Source organism: Gekko japonicus, unplaced genomic scaffold, assembly GCF_001447785.1.
Source record: "Gekko japonicus isolate JY-2015 unplaced genomic scaffold, Gekko_japonicus_V1.1 scaffold78, whole genome shotgun sequence".
Taxonomy (NCBI): Eukaryota; Metazoa; Chordata; class Lepidosauria; order Squamata; family Gekkonidae; genus Gekko; species Gekko japonicus.
In genome coordinates, this window is record NW_015165236.1 from 1,375,013 (window position 1) to 1,393,752 (window position 18,740).

Below are 18,740 nucleotides of genomic sequence, written 5' to 3' on the forward strand. Positions count from 1 at the left end.
GTGCGCAAGACCCTTTGCATCGCTACCTAGGAAGTCCCTCCACCACTTCTTGGTCAGCCTCTTTGATCCAACTCAGGGCGCTTCTCTCTCCTCCATTTTATCATCACGACAACCTTGCAAGGGAGGCTACATTGAGTGAGTGAATGGCCTGAGTCTCCCCAAGTCTGTCTGTCCACAACCCCACCCTGGCAGGAGACCTTGGCTGCAATTCACATTGCTCAGCATGCCCCCCCCTCGAATAAAAGAAGGGGGTGCAGACAACACCAGTAGCACAAGAGCAGAGGTGACTACAGAACAGACACACAGACACAGAAACACCCTCACCCGGGAAGCTGACATTTAGGACAGGTCAGTTTCCTCAGAGAAGACAGGAACTTTAGCTGCTGTAGATTTTCCGGGCTGTGTGGCCGTGGTCCTGGCACTGTAGGACCTGACGTTTTGCCAGCAGCTGCGACTGGCATCCTCAGAGGTATAAACACAGAAAGATGGAGTGCTCTCTGTGTCAAGGTGAGAAGAAAAATGGGAGGCAGGTATTTTATATCTACTCAGGAAAGCTCCTGCATTAGCATGATTCACAGCCTAGGGAACTCCTACCAGATAATGACTCAGCCCTACCCCACCTTCCTGAGTAGATATAAATTACCTGCCTCCCATTTTTCTTCTCACCTTGACACAGAGAGTACTCCATCTTTCAGTGTTATACCTCTGAGGATGCCAGTCACAGCTGCTGGTGAAACGTCAGGTCCTACAAAGCCAAGACCACAGCCACACAACCTGGAAAATGTGTGATCATAATGTTGTTGAGTTCAACATTTGTATAAATAGGGAATTGGCCAAAAAGACTCACACAACCACTTTTAACTTTAAAAGGAGTAAATTCTCTGATATGAGGGGACATGTGGGGAGGAAACTGAAAGGAAAAGTAGAAAGGGTCAAAACCATTGGGGAAGCTTGGAAACTATTTAAAACTAAGATCCTAGAAGCTCAAAAAATATATATTCGGCAGGTTAGGAAAGGCACAAACAGGTATAGGAAAAAGCCTGCATGGTTAACAAACAGAGTAATGGAAGCTGTAAAAAGTAAAAAGAATTCCTTTAAGCAGTGGAAAGCTAGTCACAGTGAGGCTGATAAAACGGAACACAGGCTATGGCAAATAAAATGCAAGTCTGAGGTCAGGCAGGCAAAAAGGGAACATGAGGAGCATATAGCAAAAAACGTAAAAACCAACAATAAAACTTTCTTCAAATACATTAGAAACAGGAAACCAGCCAGGGAGGCAGTGGGGCCCTTGGACGACCAAGGGGTAAAAGGAGTATTGAAGGATGATAGGGAAATGGCTGAGAAGCTAAACGCATTTTTTGCCTCCGTCTTCACTGTGGAAGATGAGAAGTGCTTGCCCACTCCAGAACCACTGATTTCAGGAGGGGTGTTGGAAGACCTGAGTCAGATTGAGGTGACGAGAGAGGAGGTCCTAAAACTGATAGACAACTTAAAAACTGAAAAATCACCAGGCCCAGATGGCATACATCCGAGAGTTCTGAAAGAACTCAAATGTGAACTTGTAGATCTCCTGACAAAGATATGTAATCTTTCCTTAAAATCTGCCTCCATTCCTGAGGATTGGAAGGTAGCAAATGTCACTCCCATCTTTAAAAAGGGTTCCAGAGGAGATCCGGGAAATTACAGGCCAGTCAGTCTGACGTCGATACCGGGTAAATTGGTGGAAACCATTATTAAGGAAAGAATTAGTAGGCACATAGATGAACAAAACCTATTGAGGCAGACTCAGCACGGTTTCTGTAAGGGAAGATCTTGTCTCACTAACCTGTTAGTGTTCTTTGAGGGGGTGAACAAACATGTGGACAAGGGGGATCCAATAGATATTATTTACCTTGACTTCCAGAAAGCTTTTGATAAAGTTCCTCATCAAAGGCTCCTAAGTAAGCTCAAAAATCATGGGATAGAAGGACAAGTCCTTTTATGGATCAAAAACTGGCTAGTTCATAGAAAACAGAGAGTGAGTGTAGGTGGGCAATTTTCTCAGTGGAGGGTGGTAAGCAGTGGGGTACCGCAGGGATCAGTACTTGGTCCACTGCTTTTTAACTTGTTCATTAATGATTTGGAGATGGGAGTAAGCAGTGAAGTGGCTAAATTTGCGGATGATACAAAGTTGTTCAGGGTGGTGAAAACCAGTGAGGATTGTGAGGCACTCCAAGGGGATCTGTCAAGGATGGGCGAGTGGGCGTCAACATGGCAAATGGGGTTCAATGTGGCCAAGTGCAAGGTGATGCACATTGGAGCCAAAAATCCTAAATATAAATACACGTTGATGGGGTCTGAACTGGCAGAGACTGATCAAGAGAGAGATCTTGGAGTTGTAGTAGATAACTCACTGAAAATGTCGAGACAGTGTGTGACTGCAATAAAGAAGGCCAATGCTATGCTGGGGATTATTAGGAAGGGTATTGAAAACAGATCAGCCAATATTATAATGCCCCTATATAAATCAATGCTGCGACCTCATTTGGAATACTGTGTGCAATTCTGGTCATCACACCTTAAAAAGGATATTATAGCTTTGGAAAAAGTGCAGAAAAGGGCAACTCGAATGATAAAAGGGTTGGAACACTTTCCCTATGAGGAAAGGTTAAGGCGCTTAGGGCTCTTTAGCTTGGAGAAACGACGACTGAGGGGTGACATGATTGAGGTTTATAAGATTATGCATGGGATAGAGCAGGTAGAGAAAGAGGTACTTTTCTCCCTTTCTCACAATACAAGAACTCGTGGGCACTCCATGAAATTGCTGAGCGGTCAGGTTAGAACGGATAAAAGGAAGTACTTCTTCACCCAAAGAGTGATTAACACATGGAATTCACTGCCACAGGAAGTGGTGGCGGCTACAAGCATGGACGGCTTCAAAAGGGAATTAGATAAGCATATGGAGCAGAGGTCCATCAGTGGCTATTAGCCACAAGGTATAGCTAGGGACTCTGGGGCAAGTGATGCTTCTGTCTTCTTGGTGCTTGGGGGGGGGGTCAACAGTGGGAGGGGCTTCTAGTGTCCTGGCCCCACTGGTGGACCTCCTGATGGCACTGTGTGACACAGAGTGTTGGACTAGATGGGCCTTTGGCCTGATCCAACATTGGCGTCTCTTATGTTCTTAAAATCTACAACAGCTAATGAACTCCGGCCGTGAAATCCTTCGACAAGACAGGAACTGTTGAACAAGCCAGATCCCTTTCACAACCGGGTGTGTGTGTGTGTGTGTCCGTCCACCGGTGCATTACATAAGGTGTTTTTTAAAAAGGAAAGCGATTTGTCCGCGGGCCCTCGCTTTCTGGTTGCCAAACAGGAAAAGATGCAACTTGAGTTGCAGTCGCCGATTTCACATCTGGTACCAATCTTTTTTTGATTATCCAACAGCAACAACAACAGGAAGGAGCTCTGCTGCTTCGCAAACCCCACGAAGAGGACAAAATCACCCCCCCACACACATACACACAAATATACCCTGTGGGTTAGTTTGGGGCAAAAGTGTCCGTCTTTCTCCCCATCCACTTTATCACCAGCTGTGCCGCATGTCTCCTTCTTGATTGTCTTCACTCTCTCCGGGGCAGTGATGCTCTATTATGTCTGCTGACCACCACCAGGGGCCAGCGAATACCCCAGAGCTTGACTCTGTAAGAACAATGGGGACTAGGCTCCTAGTCTCTCCACTGGGGAACCAATAGGACCGTGGTGGGAGATTTAAACCCACCAACGGGACCTAGGGGTGTGTCCTCAGGTGTGTATATAGTTGGCCAGCCGGCCGTTAGTCTTTTGTCTTTGTTGTGTACCAGTAAACCATGCTGATCACTACATCAGTCTCAGTGGTTTCTACATGTGTCTAACCCATTACACTTCATGCTCTGTCTTCTTGGTGCTTGGGGGGCAACAGTGGGAGGGCTTCTGGAGTTCTGGCCCTGCTGGTGGACCTCCTGACGGCCCCTGGGTTTTGGCTACTGTGCGACAGAGAGTGTCGGACTGGATGGGCCATTGGCCTGATCCAACATTGGCTTCTCTTACGTTCTTATGTCCAGAGCAGTGATGCTCTGTATTCTTGGCACTTGGAGGGGGGACAGCAGGAGGCTTACAAACTCCTTTCCCCTCCCCTCCTCATGACAGACTCTGTGGGGTAGGTGGGGCTGAGAGAGCTCTGACAGAACTGTCCTTGAGAGAACAGCTCTGAAAGAACTATGGCTTGCCCAAGGTCATCCAGCAGCTGCGAGTGGAGGAGTGGGGAATCAAACCCAGTTCTCCCAGATTAGAGTCCATCACTTAACCACTACGCCAAACTGGCTCTCAGTGACAAAATGAGAGACAAAAATGACAAAATGAGAGACAAAAATGACAGTCTGGAAGTAGTGCTAACAGGACAAGGCTTTCGTTTTCACGCCTAGGCTACCAGCAAAAGAGCAAAGGCTTATCGGACTTCTGAACCAAGAAACCAAGGCCAGGTATAGCAAAACCTCCATCGTGCAGAAAAACAGAAAGGCCCGGGCCCATGGAACCCCAAATTAATTCTGCAACACAAGTCTGTCCGCCTGCGATTCGATCAGTTAAACATGCCTCATTCGAGAAGGGTTTGCGGCCCTACAGCGCTGAAGGTTCCACAGTGAGAGAAGCGACTCCACACAAGAAAATCCACGTTGTAAACAGTTTTGAATGGTTGGCAGTTCTGAACACGACTCCGGACGCTGCTCGGACTCTCCGCGGCTGCGTGATCTGGCCTACAGCTGAGTACACACTCCCCTCTTCCTCACAGGTCAACAGGGGCTGATGAAAACACACCCTTCAGGCTACAAGCAGACAAGAGCGAGGGGTTATCTCTGCCAGCCCGGCTACCCAATGCTGGCGGGCACACAGGATTAGAGTTGCCAACCTCCAGGTGGGGTCTGGAGGCCTCTTGGAATGACAGCCAGTCTCCAGACTACTGAAGTCAGTTCCCCTGGAGGAGATGCCAGCTTTGGAGGGTGGACTCGGTGGCATTATGCCCTGCTGAGGTGAGGTCCCTCTCCAGACTCCATGGTCAAATTGCCAAGAATTCCCCAACACAAAATTGGACAGGTGTCTCGTCCTCCAGTTTAGTGTAGTGGTTAAGTGCAGGCGTACTCTAATCTGGGAGACCCGGGTTTGATCCCCCGCTCCTCCACTTGAACCTGGCTGGATGACCTTGGGCAAGCCCTAGTTCTGATAAGAGCTGTTCTTGAAAAAGAGCAGTTTCTTTCAAGAGCTCTCTCAGCCCCGCCTGCCTCACAGGGTGTCTGTTGTGGGGAGGGGGAGGGAAAGGAGTTTGTGAGCCCCTCTGAGACACCTTTGGGTAGTGAAGGACAGGGTATAAATCCAATCTCTTCTCTTCTTCTATGAGTATTCTTCTTGTCGTGGGGGGGGGGGGGTTGAGAGAACCAGATTTGGAGGTTCTGACAGGAGAAACTAGGCTGATTCCCACATTACAGAGTCCACGCACCAGCTTGGTGTCGTAGTTAGGAGTGTGGACTCTAATCTGGGAGAACCAGGTTTGATTCCCCTGTCCTCCATGTGCACCTGCTGGTGTGACCTTGGGTCATTCACAAGTTCTCTCAGAGCTGTTCTCTCAAGGGCAGTCCTCGGGAGAGCTCTCTCAGCCCCACCTACCTCCCAGGGTGTCTGTTGTGGGGAGGGGAAGGGAAAGGAGATTGTGAGCTGCTCTGAGACTCCTTTGGGTAGTCAAGGGCAGGGTATAAATCCAATCTCCTCCTCCTCCTCCTCTTCTTCTTTTTTCGGTGTCTGTCCTCTTTTCGGCTCTTTTTAAAAAACTGATGAAAATGTCCTCTTTTTGGGTTGGAAGCTTAGGCGTATTCCTAGTTAGCGGCAATGGCCACAGCTTAAATAGCAGGGGCATTTAAAATGAGATTTGTCACTGTGTTCGCTCATCTGAAGTGGTCATTCGGGAAATATGTCCTCCTTTTCTGCTTTTCAAAATAATGGTAACCCTAGGAGTTGGCCAAAGCAATGGTTACATGAACTTTTAGACGCTTCAGCTCAGTCCTTTTTCATTCAATCTAGGTTGGTGAGGAAGCCTTTTTAAAAAATGCAATAACTTGAGATAAGAGAAGAGGACACGAGAACAATCTCCCAGGAGCCGTCAGGTTTGAGCTCTGTAGGGAACTGCGTGGAATGAGTGCCACCTAGTGGCCAGAACCAACAGTTAGCTTCATATACAAATCCCACTCGACTTGTGCATCGTTCTTTGGGACTCTGCACATCTCCCAGCTCTGAAAATTCCCCTGCAGGAAGTGGCTGCAGCTAATCAGTAGCCTAGCCCTGGGCATTTCTGCATTCATTGCAAACTTCAAAGATCGTGAAAAAAGCAAATTAAATGTTCTTTGGCAAGGCTCGTGTGTCCATTGTATGCCCGTTGTACAGTAACCTGCGACTGCCTTCTTCTGTCCTTATAGCTATTGGACAACTCCAAGATGAAGCAAAATAGTGAAGGTGCCACAAACACTATTAACACATGGAATTCACTGCCACAGGAGGTGGTGGCCCCTACAAGCATGGACGGCTTCAAGAGGGAATTGGATAAGCATATGGAGCAGAGGTCCATCCGTGGCTATGAGCCACAAGGTATAGAGAGGAACTATCCGGCTGGGGCAAGGGATGCTCTGTATTCTTGGTGCTTGTGGGGGGGGGCAACATTGGGAGGGCTTCCAGTGTCCTGGCCCCACTGGTGGACCTCCTGGTGGCACCTGGTAGTTTTGGCCCCTGTATGACACAGAGTGTTGGACTGGATGGGCCATTGGCCGGATCCAACATTGGCTTATGTTCTTGTGGATAAGCATATGGAGCAGAGGTCCATCAGTGGCTCTTAGCCACAAGGTACAGATAGAAACCCTCAGTCTGGGGCAAGGGATGCTCTGTATTCTTGGTGCTTGGGGGGGGGGCAACAGTGGGAGGGCTCCTAGTGTCCTGGCCCCACTGCTGGACCTCCTGATGGGGTTTCTGGCCCCTGTGTGCCACAGAGTGTTGGACTGGATGGGCCACTGGTCTGATCCAACGTTGGCTTCTCTTACGTTCTCATGTCTCCTCCCAGCCCCCACTTGAAACATATTTTTAAAAATCCATATAAACATATAAAAATTCTGCAGTATGAGAGGTTTCTATCTCTGGTCAGCTAAAAGGCTAGAAAACAATTCCCAGAAATGTTTCCGCGGGAATCCGCTCACCTGTACAAACACCTGAACACCTGGCAAGGTCAGGGCAGGGCCGTGCGGCGTTTTAAGGGAATTGCGCAGGTGGACTTTCTCCACAGGAGAAGGAGCAAGAAAGGTAGAGAGGCCTCTCCGAAGAGGTTGGGGTTGCCAACCGGTGGGGGGGAGGACAGGGTGGCCAGATGCAGGAACCCCTGGAGACTTGGGGATGGAGCCTGGGGGGACAGGGGCCCCCTCAATGGGATAGGATGCTGCAAAGTTCACCCTCCCAAGCAGCCATTGTCTGCAGGGGAACTGATCTCTATAGTCTGGACCAAGGCTCCCTCTAAGCTGTGGAGTCCTGTGAGCAAAAATTCTACTTTGCGAGCTACTGGCACTGAAGCTGTGAGCGAGCGATTTGGCTCCTGCATGAATTAGTTTGCTCTGGAGCCACATCCTTCCTGAGCAGAGACAGAAATGCGTGAGCCGGAGGCTAAAAGACTGTGAGCTAGCTCACACTGACTCAGCTTAGGGGGAACACTGGCTGCAATGCTCCCTCTAAGCTGTGGAGTCCTGTGAGCAACAATTCTACTTTGTGAGCCTCTGGCATTCAAGTTGTGAGCGAGGGATTGGGCTATACTGCATAAATCAGTTTGCTCTGGAGCCACATCCTTCCTGAGCGAAGACAAAAACGTGTGAGCCGGAGGCTAAAAGACTGTGAGCGAGCTCACACCGACTCAGCTTGGAGGGAACACTGGTCTGGAGATGAGCGGCAATTCCTGGGGATCCCCAGGTCCCCCCTGGAGGCTGGCATCCCAAGCAGAGGGGCAGACTTCATGTTTCCCAGCAGGGTCAGGCGCTTCTTTCGCTATCGGCATTCGAGAAAGTCGGGCGATTCCAAGCCTCTTTGTTGTAAGAGATGGCTTCTCCCCGGGGCCAGGCCAGCAGAAGCCGCCGGTGCCTCAGTCGCTCCCCGTTCGCTAGGGCAGCCCGGCCAAGTCCTGAGCAGGAATTGCCTCCGGTTTGTTTGAGTGGGCACGAGGAAGGGTTTTGGTACGCTCGAGCAGGCACGGAGCCCAGGACCTGCCCCGGCCCCGGAACAGACAGTGGTGGGAACGGGTGACCCAGAAAGAAGGAATGGAACAGTCCCAAATCTTTTCCCCACCTCCACCTCCCCCCCCGGGCACACCCCAGACACAATTGTGTCTTTCATGACAGAAAAGTGGCCTTCAAAGAGGGAGGCCTGTGAGAAAACCCCTGCCGAAGGAATCACCTGCTGCAGACTCCTCACCTGCGCCAGGTAAGGCCGGCTGGCTCAGAAGGGCTTTCAGCTTGCAGGGTGGTGGGCAGAGCCAGCGCCTGGGACCTCCAAAGGCTGGGCTGCCATGACACCGGAGGGAGGGGAGGAGGTCAGAGGTCGGGGCATGCATGGGACCAAGGCTCCCTCTGAGCTGTGGAGTCCTGTGAGCAAAAATTCTGCTTTGTGGGCTACCGGCATTAAAGTTGTGAGCAAGCGATTTGGCTCCTGCATGAATTAAGTTTGCTCTGGAGGCATCCTTCGTGAGTGGAGACAAAAATGCATAAGCCGGAGGCTTAAAAAACTGTGAGCTAGCTCACACTAACTCAGCTTAGAGGGAACACTGCATGGGACGCAGGAGCAGGTGGCTGTCCGGGGATGGAAGGGCTCTCCCTCCTTGCTCTGCCTGCACCTGCTCAACGGAGTCCGACTCCTTTTCCTCCTGGGCCTTTCTTCCGATCCTGCGGTTCACCTGCCAATGGGAGCTGTTCAGCTGCCCAGTTCTTCACTAGAGAGGACTTGAGTCTGAAAGTCTCACGCAGTCGTACCTCTGGGATGAGACGTTAAGTGCTAACAAGTATTATCGAAATGTGAAGGGTCCAACGCTGGGTTATTGAGGCTTACACATTGCCAAAGCACTTGGGAAGGGCTTCTCCTCGTCTCCCCATCTTGAGCTGACCGACGTGGCCACGTGGATCCTGCCACAGCAACATTGCAGCTAGACCAGTGTTCCCTCTAAGCTGAGTCAGTGTGAGCTAGCTGACAGTTTTTTAGCCTCCGGCTCACACGTTTTTGTCTTAGCTCAGGAAGGAGGGCTCCCGAGCAAACTGATTCATGCAGGAGCCGCATTGCTCGCTCACAACTTTAATGCCAATAGTAGCTCACAAAGTAGAATTCTTGCTCTCAAGATTCCATGGCTTAGAGGGAACATTGAGCTAGACTGTTGCCACGCACTCATCGTGGGCCTGCCCGCAAAGGCCGCTTGGAGAGTGCAGTGGGTACAGAACGGCACAGCCGATGTACTATCTGGTGCTCCTAGGCAGAGTAAGCACACTCCATATATTTTGCAATCAGTTACCCATTAGATTCCAGATGCAGTCCAAGGTACTGGTTGCTACTTAGAAAGTCCGTCAGGGTCTAGCGCCCACGGGCCTCCAGGACAGCCTCTCTCAATGGGCTCCTCTGAGCAATGTCTTTGGAAAGTCCAGCCCTGCAAATGGGCAAAATCAACCGCTAGCCATACGGGGGCATTCTCTGTTGTTCTGGTTCCCACCCCCTCCAGGAATGGGCCCCTGCCGAGGTTCAGCCTGGCTCCAGCGCTCATCACTCCACAGAAGGTGTAAAATGGAAACATTCAGGAGGGTATTTTTTATCAAAGGAATGGGGCTGTGGCTTTCATTCTCGGGGGGGGGGGGATAGCTAGTTTTCCTTCTCCCTTTTCCCTGGCACTGCACTGTGCGTTGGATGTTGTTGCTGTTCAGTCGCACAGTCGGGTCTGACTCTTCGCGACCCTGTGGACCACATCACGCCAGGCCCTCCTGTCTTCCGCCGTCCTCTGGAGCAATGCTCCCTCTAAGCTGTGGAGTCTTGTGAGCAAAAATTCTACTTTGTGAGCCACTGGCATTAAGGTTGTGAGCGAGCAATTTGGCTCCTGCATCAATTAGTCTGCTCTGGAGCCCCATCCTTCCTGAGCCAAGACAAAAATGCGTGAGCTGGAGGCTAAAAAACTGTGAGCTAGCTCACACGAACTGAGCTTAGAGGGAACACTGCGTCCAGAGCTTGCCCAACTCCATGCCCGTTGCCTCGATCACACTGTCCGACCACCTCATCCTTTGCCGCCCCCTTCTCCTTTGGCCTTCAGTCTTTCCCAGCATCGGGGTCTTCTCCAGTGAGGGCTCCCTTCTCCTTTGGTGGCCAAAGTATTTGAGCTTCAGTCTCTGGCCTTCCAGGGAACAGTCAGGGTTGATTTCTTTTAGGACTGACTGATTCAATCTCCTTGCAGTCCAAGGAGGGACTCTCAAGAGTCTTCTCCAGCACCAGAATTCGAAAGCATCTGTTCTTACATCTTTAGGTCATTATTCTCTACTTGTGTCACCCAATTTCTCTGCATTCTTGTACGTACCAGACTGGTCTTTATTATGTGGGTGTATAAAGTGCCGTCAAGTCGCAACTGATTTCTGGCAACGCCAGCAAGGGTCTTTCGAGACCAGTGAGAAGAAGCAGAGGTGGTTTGCCCTTGCCTTCCCCTGCGGAGCCTTCCTTGGCGGTCTCCCTTCCGAGTACAGACCCTGCTTAGCTTCCAGGATCCAATGAGGTCGGGCTATACCGTGCTGTCTTCCCTCCTGGTCTTTACCGTTTTATAATTGTGCTGATTAGTGAAGTTAAACAAACAAATGAACGGAAACCGGTGCAGCGGCGAACTTTAATTCCATGCCAGCCCCCCCGTCTTTTCCTCTATCAGAGGAACGGGGGTGGGGGGGAGCGACGGCCCATCTGATTCCTTCTCTCCCCGCAGGATCGGGGCCATGAAGTCCACGCTGCTCCTGGCCTTGCTCACTGCGGTTCACCTCCTGCCGGATTCTGCCCTCTCCTTGCGCATTAGCGCGTTCAACATCAGGACCTTCGGGGACAGCAAAATGTCCAACGAGACCATCGGCAACATCATTGTCCAAGTGAGTTAACTTGATGGGGGGGGGGCTTTTTGGCAGGGCTATTTTTGGGCAGGAACGCACAGGAACGGAGCTCCGGCTGGCTCCCGAGTTGGCCACGCCCAGCAGGAACTCATTAGCATAACAGGCCACACCCAACAGCAGGAACTCATCAGAATTGGCTACATTAGGGGTGTGTGGCCTAACATGCAAAGGAGTTCCTGCTACAAAAAAGCCCTGAGTAAACCGAATAAGAAGCAAAAGGTGGGTGTGGCTGGATGAGCACACTTCTGGTAACATGGGGGTGCGGCCTAATGCGCTAATGAGCTGTGGTGTCAGGGGGTGTGGCCCAATATGCTAATGAGTTCCTGCTGTTGGGTGTGGCCTATTATGCTAATGAGTTCCTGCTGGGCTTTATCTACCAAAAAAGCCCTGCTTTTTGGGAAGAGGTGCTTGTCAATTATGGGGCTCAAAAAGGCTTCTGGGCAGGGCTTTCCAAATGGACAGCTAGAAATTGGTTAAAAAGTGACGAAACGCAAGAGGTAGAAATGTGTGAGAGCTCCGCCAACGAGATAAGAATGGCCTTTGTGCTTGAGGTGACCCTATAAGACCCCAAAGGTTTTCCAGACTCTCGAAGATGCTGGTCAGGTCCCCTGGAAATAAAAACTTAAACAATTTTTTTTATCAACTCCAAATCAAATTTATATGCTGCTTTTGTCCGTAAACGAACTCCCAGACTGTAGCCCAACACTTCAGCCACTAAAAAAGAGCCAGAGTTCGGTAGCACCTTCAAGACTAACACAATTTGTGGCAGGGTAGGAGCTTTCGTGAGTCACGGCTCACTTCTTCAGATACAGATAGAATGGGGCTCCATTGGCCCTTGTATCTTGGACAGTGGAGTGGTTTCAGATGCTGAATGACAACAGCAGGTGAATGACAATAGCAGGCATGATTGGATTAGGTGTGATTATATAGAGGGGTTGTAGGTGTGGAGAAATCAGGACTGGTAATGAGACAGGAAACCTAGGTCTCTATTCAGCCCAGGAGGAGGCAGTTCTCCTACAAAGGCGTTTCAAAGAGATTAGAAAAGAGAGACTGCTCAGTTGCAACTGATAATGAAGCTCAAGACCTTCTGGACTGAATTGAGACCTCCTGGACTGAATTGAGACCTCGGCTTCCTGCCTCATTACCCAAGCTGATTTCTCCATGCCTGCCACCCCTCTGCATATCACACCTAATCCAGTCATGCCTGCTATCGTCAATCACCCGCTATTGCCATCTGAAATCGCTCCACTCTCCAAGACATAAGGGCAGCTGGACTCACACGCCAGCCGTATCTGAAGAAGTGAGCGGTGCTTTGCGAAAGCTCCTACCCTGGCACAAATTGTGTTAGTCTTGAAGGTGCTCCTGGGCTCTGGCTCTTTTCTTCCTGTTACAGAGAGACTGACATGGCCACTCATGCACCCCACTGGCCACTGCGCCTCGCTTTGATCCACCCTGCTTACAATCGCTCCCCCACCCCACAGTACGGCTTTAAGGTGCAAAAGAGACTCCACTTCCTCGCCCGCTGTTCCTCTCCTTCCGCGCCTGGGGCTCAAGGCTTGCGGGGGTCTCTTTCTCTGATTTGTTTCCCTCCAGATTGTGTCCACGTACGACCTCGTCCTGATCCAGGAGGTCCGAGACGCTGATCTGAGCGCAGTCAAGAAGCTGATGAGCCTCCTCAACGGGTCTGTTGTGCACATCCCAGTCCTGGCAGGGCGGCAAAGTGAGGGGGGAAGGGGGGGCCACAAGACCCTCTTTCTCCTTCGCTCCTTTGTTTTTAAAAGTCAGAAACGCGACACCTTCTTTCTGCACTGCTGAGTTTGGCGCAGTGCTTCTTTCTGCACTGCTGAGTTTGGCACAGTGGCTAAGAGCGGTGGACTCTAATTTGGGAGAACCAGGTTTGATTCCCCACTCCTCTACTTGCAGCTGCTGGTGTGACCTTGGGTCAGTCACAAGTTCTCTCAGAGCTGTTTTTGGAACAGAGCAGTTTCTGTCAAGAGCTCTCTCAGCCCCACCGACCTCACAGGGTGTCTGTCCTGGGGAGGGGGAGGGAGAGGAGTCTGTAAGCCGCTCTGAGACTCCTTCGGGTAGTAAAGGGCCATGGGGTATAAATCCAATCTCCTCCTCCTCTTCTTCTCTTTCTCCTCCTCTTCTCCTCCTCCTCCTCCTCCTCAGGGTGTCAGCAGATAAGTACAGCTATGTGGTCAGCCCGCCCTTGGGACGAAGCAGCTACAAGGAGCAGTACCTCTTCATTTACAGGTGGGCCTGGGCGCAGAAGGAGGCGGGGGGGGGGATGGAGTAAGCACCACTGATACTTTAGCCTGTGAAGCTCCACGTGTGCATCCGCCCAGCCCGCACATATTCCCTGTTCAGACCTTCCCCGGCCTTCGCCCCTCGCCTGCCTCCCCTCATCTAGACGACAGCCCCTTCCCGTCCCCAGGCTTGGCTTGCCAACCTCCAGGGGGCAGCTGGAGATCTCCCGCTTATTACAATCGACATCCAGATGACAGAGATCAGTTCCCCTGGGGGGAATGGCTGCTTTGGAAGGGTGGGCTTGGAGACACTGCGCCTCGCTGAGGTCCCTCCTTCCCTCTCAAGACGATGCCCTCCTGCCCTGACCTGGATCTATAGCCCAGGCAAGCCCAATCTCGCCAGATCTCGGAAGCCAAGCAGGGCCGACCCTGGGAAATACTTGGATGGGGAACCTCCAAGGAATACCAGGGCTGGGCGGCAGGGGCAGGCAACATCAGGCTGCTTCTCTGAACGGCCTCCGTGCCCCAGGAGGAGTCGCCGTGGCTTCCTGGCACGGGCACACATACACACTGGCACACATACGTGCAGACATGCGTGCCCACGCACAAAATGCAAAAGTACTCCCCGGGCTCCATCCCCAACATCTCTAGGTATTTCCCGCCCCATAGCTGGCAACCCTACCCTGTACCCCAGTGGAGGGGCTCCCCCAGCCTCCCCGCTGCCTTCTGCTGCCCCTGTGCCACTTGGGCCTCTCCCTGTCTTCCCACCCCCCACCGTCCCTCAACCCCCTCCACCACCACGACCCCGTGATGCCAGTCCAAAAGACCCAAGAGATGGCATTGAGCTGCCGCCGCCGCCGCTTCTCTCTGCGCAGGGAGGGCCAGGGCTCGGTGGTGGACACGTACCTGTACGACGACGGGTGTGAGCCCTGCGGCAATGACACCTTCAGCCGGGAGCCTTTTGTGGTGAAGTTTGAAGCTCCTGGGACTGGTAAGGGCCATGCGCCCCCCTGCCCCCCCCCCGGCCGCTCTTGGCCTCTCTCAAGGAGAACCAGAGAGCTTTTGTTGGGTAGCCAAGCGTCCCCCTCTTTCTGTCACCACAGAGGTGAAGGAGCTGGCGCTGGTCCCCCTGCACACTGCGCCCAGCGAAGCCGTGGCAGAGATCGACGCCCTCTACGACGTCTACCGGGATGTGATCAGCAAGTGGGGGACCCACGTAAGCCGCTCCGGGGCCCGGCCGGGGGCCAGCTGCTGCGCCGTTGGAATGCTGGACCTGATGGGCCCGATCCGGCTCTTCTGACATTTTTTTGCTTCTCTGCGGCAACTTGCACAGCCCCCCCCCCCCGGTGTGTGCCAGCCAGGGAATGGGCAGCAGCGTGCTCAGAGATTCCGCCCCGAACCATGCCCAGGAAGCGGCCTGAATGCCGGGCAGTGGCAGGAATACGCTGGCAGTTCCCACGTTCTCCTGCGGTTCAGAGCCCGGCTGATTCCGCATTGACTTTTTCCTCCGTTGTTGTACAAAGTCCAGGTTGGAACGGGAACTCCCCTCTGCACTGCATGCCGCATTCACTTCCTTTGATTATCAGGTTTTATTGTACCTTCTGCCAATGCTCCCTCTAAGCTGTGGAGTCTTGTGAGCAAATTTTTTTCTTTGTGAGCCACTGGCATTAAAGTTGTGGGCGAGCAATTTGGCTGCTGCATAAATCAGTTTGCTCTGGAGCCCTCCTTCCTGAGCCAAGGCAAAAATGTGTGAGCCGGAGGCTAAGAAACTGTGAGCTAGCTCACACTCACTCAGCTTAGGGGGGACACTGCCTTCTGCATAGATTTATGGCTGTTTTATGGCCATTCGGGGTGACTTTGCAGTCAGTAGGCCGTCGCCCCGAGGTATCTGAATGTGGTTTTGAGCGGCACTTTCCCCTCCTGGCTGAGAAAATGTGGAGTGAATGCTAGACGCAGAATCGCCCTCTGTTTGCTTCTTGGCAGGACGTGCTCTTCCTGGGGGATTTGAACGCCGACTGCTCCTACGTCCGCCCCGATGACTGGCCTCACATCCGCCTGCGCACCAGCCGCGACTTCCAGTGGCTCATCCCGGACACAGTGGACACCACCGTGACGAGCACGGACTGCGCCTACGACAGGTGAGCTGGGCCCCCGGGCCCCCAAAACTCTGCGGCAAAGGTTCCCGGCACACAGCTGCCTCCCTTAGAGGGGCAACAGAGAAAGGTGGAGGCTGGAGGTGCAAAATGCCCTTTTTACATCAATGGGCTGGATTCTCCCTGTGGCAAGCATGACTATTGTTTTAATGTGTTTTAATGTGTTCTAAATTTTATTGTATTTACTGAAATGCTGTGACCCGCCCTAGAATCATAGAATGTTAGAGTTGGAAGGGACCTTGCAGGTCATCTCGTCCAACCCCCTGCACTCTGCAGGAGCACAGCCGAAAGATAGCCCTACAACATACCCGGAAGCTTTGCAGTTGCTAAACGTTTGTATAATGGGCCACCATGGATAGTAACTGCACAAATTCTCCAAATTATTCTGGTAACGAATATCACATATTTCAGGATGCATAAGAGAAAGCAACACCTGGCTCTAGCTTTCCACCCCCACACACACACCTGCAGCCTCTCCCGTGCTCTGAAGCCCTGACTTCTACGTCATATTGGCTGTCATGGGGGCCACCTCAGCAGCATATTACAGAGCCCACCATTTTCCCCAGGGGAACTGATCTCTGCCATCTGGAAAGCAGTTGTAATTCTGAGGGATCTCCAGCCCTCACCTGGAGATTGGACACATTTTACCTCAGAACAGCAAACTGCTTAGAATGTTAGAGGCAAAAGCCAATCAAGTTGCATATGCAAACGACCTCTGTGTTCTGAGGCAAAGGCCAATGAGGCTGCATATGCAAATAACCTCTGTGTTCTGACTGGCTATGGGGGGGAGAGAGGACTCAGGCAAAGCAGCCAGTAGATAGGGAGACCCTCTGAATGACAGATCAGAGAGCTAACTGATTTTGGAGCGTGTGGATTGTTCTAGAGAAGTGCCACCACCATTCGGCTTTTATTTATAAGGGAGATAGGAATCTTGATCACTGAGGAAGGTCCGAAGGGGCCGAAACGCGTATGGTCTATTGGTCAAATATTTTAACCCATCAATTGGACATGTATAATTATCAGCTCTGAATGTAATAAGCCTTAAGAGTCAGATATTTGGACTTTTTTTTTTAACCTTATGTATGTTTTATTTATGTGTACCCCATAATAAGTATTTGTCTTTTTATAAAAAATTTGTTAGCTTGACCCTCTTAGATCACAGCTACATTTTGGGTTGAGTCCCCCCCCTTTTTTCCTCGGTTTTCATCCCTCCCGTCAGCCACAGTCCCCCTCCTGAGTGTCTCCAATGGCTCCCCACCAGTGTTTCCTCTAAGCTGAGTTAGTGTGAGCCAGCTCACAGATTTTTAGCCTCCGGCTCACACATTTTTGTTTTAGCTCAGGAAGGAGGGCTCCAGAGCAAACTAATTTATGCAGTAGCCAAATTGCTCGCTCACAACTTTAATGCCGGTAGTAGCTCACAAAGCAGAATTTTTGCTCACAAGACTCCACAGCTTAGAGGGAGCATTGTTCCCCGCATATTTCTGGAGCAATCTTCTTTCCTTCTGGGCCTTCACGCTCCTCTTTTTCCATGGCGGCTGCAGGATTGTGGCGGCAGGGCCAAAATTGAGAGGCGGCACCGTGCCGGGGACAGCGCGAGTGAACGATTTCCAGAAGACCTTCGGCCTCAGCAACAAGGACGTGAGACGCTCTTTGGAACGCCGCTTGTGGGTCAGCGGGGTCCCGGCGATATAGGACCACGCTGTCCCAGGGGCTGCCGGACGGGGGACTTGGGGCTGAGAGAAGCCCTAGCAAACTTAGGGGCTCACCTCTTCCCTTGTGGGCATCAGGGGTCATTTCGTAGAAAGAGAGGTGCAGGAGCTCATTAGCATAACTTATTTGCATAGGCCACACCCCCTGACATCACCAGAAGTGTGTCAGAAGGCAACACCCACCGCTCAGGCTCCACTGGACTGTTTTGGATTCCTAGCTATTGGGGGGGGGGGAACATGCAGATCTGCCTTTGCAGAGGAGGGAGAGCTTGTACCTGAATAAAACCTGGTCTTAACGGTGCCACTGGACTGTTTGGGGCCGGGGGGCCAGGGGGGGGAGCTCTGCAACTTACCTGGCTGCTTCTTGCTCTGACTGAGGGCTGCTGGGAGCAGGGGATGGGGCTTGTTGCATGTGCCCGCCCCCTGGGCTCTTAATGCCGGAGCTCCGCTCCTCTGCGCTCCTGCAGGAAATGACCCCTGGGTGGGCATGGAGTACTGTCCCTGGTGGATTCCAGTGTAGGCGTCCTCATCAAAGCTCCCTCTTAGGGTCACCAGGTCTCCCCTGGCCATGAGTGGGAGACGGGGTGGGTGGGGGAATGTAGGATGGGCAGCTCCAGGTTGGGGAAACTGCTGGAGATTTGGGGATGGAGGTTGAGGAGGGCGGGGACCTCCATGGGGTGCAGTGGTGCAGAGTCCACCCTCCAGAGTGTCCATTTTCTTCAGGGAAACTGATGATGGCAGTCTGGAGATGAGCTACAATTCTGGGGGATCCCTACTACATCCAGAGCCAGGCTCTCTCCGCCTCTTAACTCATTCCGTCCTTCTCTCCTTTCCAGGCCTTGGCGGTCAGCGACCATTTTCCTGTGGAAGTGACCCTGAAGCCCCTCTAGACCGCCTGCCTTTCCCCGCACAGCCAGGGGCCCAGCGAGACCGCAGAAGCCGCCAAGCAACCCTGCAGTCCACCCAGTCAGGGCTGCCAGACGCAGTGGATTCGAAGACCGGGTTCTAATCCGGCTGAACCAACATCATTCGAAGCGGGCCTTTCTGTTTCTGATGGGAATCGGCGCGGGCTCTCGCAGGCTCTTGGCAACGTGCAGCTGATGCTATTCAGATATTTTTTTCCCTGGTCTTCTAAGTGTCTCACGTCGCAGATCACAAGTGGTCTGAATAAATACCAGAGGGCCCTCATGCCTCTCTTTCTCAGTTCTTGCTCAGAGATGGGGTGCTTTTTCCTTGCAAGCAGAGTTCCTTCTGTCCCTGGGAACTTAGCTGTCCGGCCTCTCGCCTGCATCTGTGGACTCGAAGGGACATACCCTGGAGGCCGCTGGGGTGGGGAACGGTGTTCCCTCTAAGCTGAGTCAGTGTGAGCTAGCTCACAGGTTTTTAGCCTCTGGCTCACAGATTTTTGTCTCCACTCAGGAAGGATGTGGC

The 18,740-nt window shown here is 52.0% G+C and overlaps 1 protein-coding gene across 1 annotated transcript; it reads left to right on the top strand.

Moving 5' to 3' along the window:
* The first annotated feature begins 11,030 nt into the window (after window positions 1–11,030).
* LOC107109287 (deoxyribonuclease-1-like) lies at window positions 11,031–18,219 on the top strand. Its single transcript, XM_015409884.1, has 8 exons — window positions 11,031–11,177; window positions 12,792–12,880; window positions 13,371–13,454; window positions 14,323–14,438; window positions 14,551–14,663; window positions 15,431–15,585; window positions 17,142–17,238; window positions 18,146–18,219. Exons 1-8 carry the CDS (start codon window positions 11,031–11,033, stop codon window positions 18,197–18,199), a joined length of 855 nt encoding a protein of 284 aa, XP_015265370.1. The 3' UTR covers window positions 18,200–18,219.
* Window positions 18,220–18,740: the final 521 nt, after the last annotated feature.